Here is an 8,751-nt window from a genome sequence, read left to right on the forward strand (position 1 = left end):
GTTTTTTAAAACATGTTTGATGTCCTTCTGCATGCTTTTGAGCCACCTTTAAATAAATTTCTGATTCTTTTTTTAACCAAGTGAAGTTCCTGGCAGATTTTTTTTTCCCGTGGAATCTTGCAATAGTTTAGCTATTCAGTCTTCTGGCAAGATTTACATTTATTTTACTTTGCTGATCACAGGGTAAACACGCCAGAAATTAAATAGTCATCATATAATTCAGTCCTGTCTGTGAAAACCTAACAAAAGAGCCTTTTCCTTCAACAGAAATGAGAGTGACTGTCCTGCTGTAATAGCTTAAAATACATTGGAGATAATGTGTTTAAAGAATAAGAAAGATGTGTTCTAATGACCAGTGATAGCTCTAAAGTATTTCAAGAGCTTGGTTCAAAACCCCTTGAAAGGAATAACAGTCCTTCTGCTGACATTACTAATCTTTGGATCGGCCTCATTAATGTATTGCAGATATTATATCCCCAGCTGCCAAAAAGCTGAAAAAAAAGGAGAATGTAGTCATAAAAATAGACATCAAATACATTTTTCTTGTGGGAGTTAATATAGAAGCGAAATATTGCTGCTACTACTACTCTCCGGGGCTTTATTACAGATATTTCTTTACTGTTTTTAAAGGAATTAACAGCGCAAGCTGTTCATCCCATCCAGAACTCTGCCTCCAGCAAGGGCCAGCGTCTAATGCCACAGAGCCTGGCAAAGGCTCACCTTGCTGCAATAGTTTTTACTCCGGCGCTGTAAATCAGTCCTTTCCGGGATGTGCTGTGCTGATGGAGAGGAGGAAGGGTGGGAGGGAAAATAGACATATCCAGGCAAGACTTTCCCTATCTTTGGCATCTCTTGGATTAATTACAGATCGATACTTGGTACTCGCCGGCTTTTATAGCTCATTAGCATCACGCGGTGCCAGGGTGTAAATTTGTTACACGGCTTGCCAAGAGCCGGGGGTGTCTGGAAGCAAATGTTCACTCGGGGCTATAAATGAGACACAGCTGAGCTGACCACTTTGGGTGGACAAATAATGTTCGGGATCTTTACCTGTGGCTCTCCGAGTGCCGCACAAGCCCATGGGTGCGTGTGGGCATGTGCATGTTGGTGTCAGAGAGGGAGAGGGCGAGGACGGGGATGGTGAGTGCCGCTCTGCGTGCAGCTGAGGAGGCGGCACAATCCGGAACCAGGCGCTCCTTTTTTTCCAGTTCTTGGGATCATTCTCAGGTCGCCCACCTGCCTGCGCACAGAGACAGCGTTAGTAAGGGAATAATAATAACGTGAGAGCGCCCCGGCAGCCCCCAGCCCTGGCTCTGGGGAGCCCCGCGCTGTCTCTTTAAGGAACCCAGCGAGTCGTGATGCTGCTGTTTGTATTGCCGAATCCCCAGGAGTGCAGTTAAGAAACGGGCAGCTGTCTCTTTAAGTGTGATTTCCTTCTATTGTATTTGAATCGTGATCAGGAAAAAGGAAATGAAACCAGAGAGCCGGGGCTGAGCCACGGAGTAATAATAACCGCGGGGATGCGGCCGCCGGCAGCGCTGCCGCCCGGGCGCGGAGCGTGTGCGGAGCTGCCCGCGCGGAGCCGCTGAGCGCCGGGCGCGGAGCCGCCGTGGCGGCCGCGGCCGCCGCCCCCCGCCCGCCGCGGGAGCGGCCCCGCCGGCCGGGGCGCGGGGGGAGCGCGGCGGGGATGGGAGGTCAGCGCCGGGGGGGCCGTGCGGGGCCGGGGGGGGGCCGTGCGGGGCCGGAGCGCAGCCCCAGCCCCTGCGTGTGTCTCTCTCTGTCTCGGTGCTGCAGGAGGAAATCCTGTGAATGTCATCGCGGGGCGGCGGGGCAGCGCGGCTGGCGACAAGGCTCCGCGAGCAGACAGCCTCTGCGGGGGCGGCGGGGGCAGAGCCCACCACCGGCACGCCACAAAGGAACCGGCCCCGCCAATGTCATCGGCCATCGAGAGGAAAAGCCTCGATCCTTCCGAGTAAGTGCGCGCTCCTTCTGCCCGGTGCCCCGCTCGCCGCGGTCCCCGGGAGCCTCCCGGTGCCGCCCGTCCTTCCCGACGGCAGCCCCGCCGCTCCGACCCCCCTCCCCGGCCCCGGACACCGGGCTGCCCCGGCCCCGCGGGGCTGCGGCTGTGCGGGAGCCTGGGGAGAGCCCCCCGAGTTGTGGGAAGGAGCAGCGGGAGCGGAGAGGCGCAATTCCCCCCGGGCAGGGCATCTTCCGTTCGCTCATCCCACCGCGGGGTGCTGGGGATGCTCGGCGAGAGAGAGAGAGCATCCCGCTTCCCAAGCTGTCAGGTTCTCCATCCCGAGGGAGCCTCTCTGCCCCATCCCCGATCTGCCCGACTCGCTGCAGCCGATCGGTGAAAGGTCAGGGCTGTTGGCTGCGGGTGCCCAACTTCCACGTTTTCGTAATGCAACTTCCAAAAGCTCGTAGAAAGAAAGCTTTGGTGGGGGCTGGGTGTTCTGCTAAGAGCATGTAGACAGACTTGATGGACGGGATGTAGGAGATGAGAATTTCCCTCCCGGGGCTTCCCACTCAGGGAAGGGACCGGCTTCGGTGTCCAGATCCAGGCTGTGCTCCCGCTGTCCCATCCCCGCTGCACACCTAGGGACGGTAACTCAGCACAGACCCAGAGCCACTTCAGCCCTGAACGTGCTAATTAACTGCACTTCGGCTCGTCTGGGATCGCGGTAAAAGAGAAGAAAAAAGAAACAAATTATAAAATCTCCGTTTCCAGATAATGCTTAAAACATCGCTCTCAGTAAATTGAGTCATTTGTGGTTTGTTTCCTGTCAGATATTAAAAATGCCATCGCTTGGAGACCGGAATGAGCACATGGGAACTGCTGCTTTTGGGGGTTAAATCACTTCATTCCATGATGTTTTACGTTACATTTTCCTTTATGCTGTTTTTTTAAGAAACGCTAGTCCCAGCTCCTAATGATGTCCAGCTTTCATCTACAAAGTTTTTTAAAAATCTTTATTTATTTACCTGCCTTGTGTTCTGGTGGCTTAAGTGCTGGCTTAGAAATCCGTGGACATCAAAAGCCTAATGCGTTAACCAGGAATGCTGCTCTGCATAAACATCCGCTGGGCTGTTCTGGAGCTTAGGGCTCTCAGAGAAACCTGGCTTGGGATTCCCAAACACCCCTCAGATGAAACGTTTTGGGGTACACTCCAAAGCTTCAGAAAATGGATAATGACGGATAATGATGTGTGCTTCCTTCTACTGGAAAGCTTTCAGAAGTTGTCAGCATGGAGTCCACGTGTTAGGAAAGGGAGCATGCGGCCCAAAAGGATAAATTGGAAAAAGTAGGGCCTAATCATGTGTTCCCCATGATTTTAATGAAAACTTACAGGATGGTGAGCTGGCAGGAGAGGGGTGTTACGACATATCTTGCAGGGCACAGCAGTTTAAACTTAGAAGGGAGAAACCAGAGCAGAATAGAAGCAGATAATATCTCAGGGCTCAGCTTGCCTAAATAAAAACTGCAGGATCACTTTCTCAGCCCAGAAGTTTTTGACCAGAGGTCGTTCCTCCCTGCTGAAGAAAGTAATTTTTGCCCAGAAAACTGCTGATCCAGTAAATAAGCAGGAGTAATACAATTTTTTCCCTGTTGCCTGCTGGAAACTGGGAGCAGAGCTTCTTCATCAGTGTAGGTCTCCTCTGCCCCCAGCAGCCCAGGGGAGGACAGACCAATGACAGAAGCAAATTGCTTGGGGACTCTGTGCTGGAGCACTAATCCAATCATATGAAAAAATTTGGGGTCCACTCTGCTAGCCACAGGTTTGAAATTAAGCAAGTGCTTAAGGGATGGATCCAGTAGATTTTTTTTTTATTTACTTCTCTGGCATTTGGGTAAATCCCACAACATTACAAAACTGAGCTCAGGCACTGTTTTGTTTTTGGTTTTGTTTTTTTTTTAGTTTTGAAATTACCCCAAAAGACACAGAAATCCTTAAGAAAGTAGCTTTGAAGAAAATTCTCACTTTTACCAGAATTATCCTAGATCTCCAAGCTTTTTAGGAAGAGGAACAAAATAGGTGCATAAAGAGTCAGTGTTAATATCACAATAAAGATTTGTGCCTCCTTTCACTCATGGACATGTAAATCCCAGATAACTGAGGTATGTTGGCATAAACCCATCCCAGGGGATTCATGTCCTTGGCTAAGTGAAAAAAGAAGTCCTGCAGCAACATGAGGTAAAATGCTGGCTTTATTAGAACCAGCATCTGGCTTTATTAAACCAGTTGGGCAACAGAATCAGCTGTTGTGTTTATTCATTTCGTGCTGTTCTGAGTAGTGACACCATCAAACTTAGTCTCCAAATTTCCATTTCCCAACGGAAAGTGTAAAATCCCTTGGGCGCCTTTCTTAGTCCTGGTGACAACGAGCCAAAACGAGGACACCACCCTCCCTGTCCTGACCTGTGACTCATTTTGCCTTTCCTCCTCCTTGGTGGATGCCCTCTGAGTGGGTTTCCCCCATCCAAGGTTTGTCTCCCTCCCTCAGGGAGCCGGTGGATGAGGTGCTGCAGATCCCCCCGTCGCTGCTGACATGCGGGGGGTGCCAGCAGAACATCGGGGACCGCTATTTCCTGAAGGCCATCGACCAGTACTGGCACGAGGACTGCCTCAGCTGTGACCTGTGCGGCTGCCGGCTTGGCGAGGTGGGCAGGCGCCTCTACTACAAGCTGGGCAGGAAGCTCTGCAGGAGGGACTATCTCAGGTAGGCATCCCGCTCCTCACACCCTTCCTCCCTCCTTCCCGTTCTGCTGAGATTGAGGAGTTCGTTTGGAATGACTCCCGAAGCCTGGCAGCGTCTGCAAGCTCAGGTTTGCAGTACGGGCTCCTGTCCTGGAATCCCTGGGTCATTTGGGCTGGAAAGGGACCTTACAGCTCCTCTCGTTTCAGCCCCTGCCACTGGTAGAGACACCTTCCACTAGGACAGGTTGCTCCAATTCCCCTCCAACGTGGCCTTCCAGGGATGGGACATCTTCTCTGGGCAGCCTGTGCCAGGGCCTCACCTCAGGGATGAATTCCTTCCCAATATTCCAACTAAACACACCCTCTGGCACTTTAAAGCCATTCCCCCTTGTCCAATTCCTCCATCCCTTGTCCAAAGTCTGTCTCCAACTCTCCTGGAACCCCTTTAAGCACTGGGAGGGGCTCTAGGGTCTCCCCAGAGCCTTCCCCAGAGTGTACAGCCCCAGCTCCCTCAGCCTTTCCTTATATTTTTGGGATTCGTATGCAGATGAATATGCAGTTTTTAGTATTGCTGGGATTCTTCAGTAAATGATAGATAAAAATTGAGATTATCTGTATTGGTTAGATAAACAACATGGAGTTGTTTATAGATAAATCTTTTAAAGTTTGGGGGGGGGGGTGTGTGAAAAAAGCATTTTTAACGGAAATGAAAGCAGTGCTACACATTGTGGACAAGCCGGAATTACTTGATAATGTGAAGAATACAGAAGGAACACCTAGGACCCAGAGTTGTTGGCATCTGTCATTTTGCACAGACCTAACTCCTCAGCTCCAGGTGAAGGGTCAGTCTGGCATTCTGGCAAGCAGAAATTGGGAAAAGGGGCTGAATTCCAGCAATCTCCCACAGAGCTGGCAATGAACTGATTCCCCTGAATGGTTTTAAGTTTTTCTGCTTCTCCCAGAATTGCCTTGGAGCTTAAAGGTGTTTAAACCCAGGTAAGAGGTGAAAGATCATTTGGGGTTTTGGCATTCTTAAGCCCAGTGCTGAATTAGCAAGAATTTGCACATTTTGCAGAATCAGACCCTACAAATACACTTGTTATGGGTGTTTTCATCAATAACTCTCTGCCTTCTTGTTTTGCCAAAATTTGTATGTAAAGGATTAATTGGAGACTCAGATATTTCACAAAAATTGATAACAAAGGATCTTTACATTCTTGATTAAAATGTATTGATCTTTGCTGTGCTGGTTGTGTTCCATTTCTTCTAATGGATCCCTAACGTGTCAGGAGGTTTGTGGAATGGAATAATGATATTTGGTATTTTCCCAGCTTTTTTACTGAAGGCTAATTTACCTGCCAATAAAAACGAAACCAAAATCTCAGTGGGCTTCCTAATTATGCTGTCCCTGGGCTTTGCTGATGGAATTTTGCTGAGCAGAAATTAAGGACTGAGTTCTGCTAATGGGACCACTTGTAAATCCAGCAGTGAGCCAGCGTTAATTACACTTCCCAGACACTTTTCATTTTAAAATGGAAACAACAGGAAGTATGGCAGTACAATTAATGTATTTTCTTGCAGTGAAAGCCAATGCTTTTATTTATTTAATAATGCAATAGATATCTTCCCTCATTAATGAAAAATTTGGCAACCTTTTTGTAACCTTAGCATTACTTTCACTGGGCAGAAGTGAACACTGACATCTCCTGGTAGACAAAAGGAATGATATTCTTTCTCCTTAAATGTCTCTTAATTTACCAAACATCCTTTTTCCAGTTCAGAAGATGATTTAAATCAGGCACAGCACATGCAGGAGATGTGTAGGAGGTGGAAAAACCCTTTCCAGAATTAGTATGGAAGTTTGGAAGTCCAACTCAATGAATACATCACCTATAACATTTGTCCCTTTTAAAAATTAAATATCAATATATTCATGCTTTGTTATTACTGATGTGACTTAATAAACTCTGCAGAGCATTCATTAGAGGTTCCTTTTCATAGACAATGTCATGAGGACCTCAGCAGGGTTTCTCCATGTGGATTAAAGTGCAGTCCACAGCATAAAACTGTCTCATAGGTATCTAGGAGATCTTAGAATGTGTCCTTCTGAAACCTGTCAGGAGTGCCTTCATGGATATAGAAATGCTTGAAAGAATGTCCAGTGTGGAGGCACAGACAAAAGGCAGGAGAGCCTTAGACCATGGCTTATCTCAACTCTTTTCTGTAAATTACAGAGTAACAGTTTAAGAAGAGCAAAAATTATTAGCAAATGGTAATTTCTGTCAATCACAGAAGTGGAAGTGTTAATATAGCCCAACTTCATGCAGGGCTCTGAGCAGCCTTTGCTCCTCCAATTCGCGATAAGGTCATTGATCAGGGAAGCCAATTATATTGACAGATTTGAGTAGATTTAGTTTGGATATTAAGGAAGAAATTCTTCCCTGGGAGGGTGGGGAGGCCCTGGCACGGGTTGCCCAGAGAAGCTGTGGCTGCCCCATCCCTGGAAATGTCCAAGGCCAGGTCGGATGGGGCTTGGAGCAGCCTGTGGTAGTGGAAGATGTCCCTGCCCATGGCAGGGGGTGGCACAGGATGGACTTTAAATTTCCTTCCAACCCAACTCATTCTGTGATTTTATCCAAGGTGAAAACCTTGGATTTTCTGTTTCAATTTTTGGTGTTGCAAAGTTTCCAGTTCTGCTCGGCAGCTTTCCAGGCGACCTCTCTCTAACTCAGCACTGGTCCCTAACGGATCAAGGGTGTTGTGCTCTGGTTTTGACTGGGTTTTGCCCAGCCAAGGAGCCGTGCTGACCTCTGTGCTGTCGCCGCAGGCTCTTTGGCCAGGACGGGCTGTGCGCCTCGTGCGAGAAGCGGATCCGCGCCTACGAGATGACCATGCGGGTGAAGGACAAGGTCTATCACCTCGAGTGCTTCAAGTGCGCCGCCTGCCAGAAGCACTTCTGTGTGGGGGACAGGTACCTCCTCATCAACTCGGACATCGTGTGCGAGCAGGACATCTACGAGTGGACTAAGATCAACGGCATGATCTAGCACGGACGTCTCTGGGACAGACACCTCCCGGGCCCAGCTGCACCCAGGAGAGCATCCCTTGGGCTGTGGGCTTTGGAACGGGGGGGAAACGCCGCGCAGTCGGCCCTTGGCAGGCAGTGCTACGTAGAATGTAAACCACACCCAGGTGAAGGAGGGAGAGCAAAGCAATAGTAGCTAGACTGACTCGTGTTCACAGCACGGACAGTAACTGACATCAGCTGGCAGCTGGGGACAGACACAGCACCACAACCCATTCTCCCAACTGGAACAGAGTAGGGACTTCTGTAAAGAGATGTTATGACGTTGTCACCTGCAGACTAGGATTGTGCAATTCAGTTTTCTTTCTGTCTTGTTTTCATTACTGAGTTTAGATGACAAGCTCCCACAGTAGGCGTGACGAGGAATACTGGAAGGAAAGAGCCATCCCTCACATGGCCATTCCATATGGCCTTACACTTTGGGTGGGAGTTATTTTTGCATGGATTCTTTTCTTTTTCCTTTGAGAATGAACAGTGCATCCTCTAGTCCCAAACTCTTCTTTTAAAAAAACCCTGCTGAATAGTTGCTTTCGGGCACTGCTGTCTCAAGATGAGATGTTCTCCAGATCATTTCTATACAAATATAAATCTGAAGAGTTGTTCAACTATTTTATTAACTTAGATTATATCAATAAAATATTTGTTGTGTGTAGTAAGACTCTGCAGCTTTAATAAAAATAATGGAAGATTTGAGTGTTGTTCTTTCTTTTTTCTTTTTTAATTGTACTGGATTTTTTTTTTTGTATTATTAATTTTATTTTTTGGTAGCAGGGTTTCTACTCTTTGTCTACAGCTGGATCCACTTCAGGTTGTGTTTCAAAGCACAAATGTGAGAACACTGAGGGTTCAGAAAATCTTGTGCTCTTCATGCTAAGAAATTAGATTGTGCTCTAGGAGAAGTTAGTGTTGTGTGAGTCCAAGGCTCTATGGTGTTTATGAGGATGTTCTGAGGCTGGTTCTGGGTGT

The 8,751-nt window shown here is 48.2% G+C and overlaps 1 protein-coding gene across 5 annotated transcripts; it reads left to right on the forward strand.

Moving 5' to 3' along the window:
- Positions 1-1,064: 1,064 nt before the first annotated feature.
- LMO2 (LIM domain only 2) lies at positions 1,065-8,478 on the forward strand. Of its 5 annotated transcripts, none has more exons than XM_064425898.1 (4): positions 1,065-1,083; positions 1,795-1,972; positions 4,507-4,722; positions 7,528-8,478. In XM_064425898.1, exons 1-4 carry the CDS (start codon positions 1,080-1,082, stop codon positions 7,745-7,747), a joined length of 618 nt encoding a protein of 205 aa, XP_064281968.1. In that variant the 5' UTR covers positions 1,065-1,079; the 3' UTR covers positions 7,748-8,478. The 5 variants fall into 5 exon arrangements, with proteins under 5 accessions (XP_064281968.1, XP_064281966.1, XP_064281969.1 ...); XM_064425896.1 differs by lacking the exon at positions 1,065-1,083 and adding an exon at positions 1,257-1,395; XM_064425899.1 differs by lacking the exon at positions 1,065-1,083 and adding an exon at positions 1,304-1,423.
- Positions 8,479-8,751: the final 273 nt, after the last annotated feature.

Source organism: Passer domesticus, chromosome 6, assembly GCF_036417665.1.
Source record: "Passer domesticus isolate bPasDom1 chromosome 6, bPasDom1.hap1, whole genome shotgun sequence".
Lineage (NCBI taxonomy): Eukaryota > Metazoa > Chordata > Aves > Passeriformes > Passeridae > Passer > Passer domesticus.

Excerpts from the sequence above, each read along its gene's own strand:
- LMO2 (XM_064425896.1), top strand. The coding sequence starts at position 1,359 with ATGCTGCTGTTTGTATTGCCGAATCCCCAGGAGTGCA. Across the intron at positions 1,396-1,794 it reads GCCGAATCCCCAGGAGTGCA|GAGGAAATCCTGTGAATGTC; the intron begins GTTAAGAAACGG and ends TCGGTGCTGCAG. Across the intron at positions 4,723-7,527 it reads TGCAGGAGGGACTATCTCAG|GCTCTTTGGCCAGGACGGGC; the intron begins GTAGGCATCCCG and ends CTGTCGCCGCAG.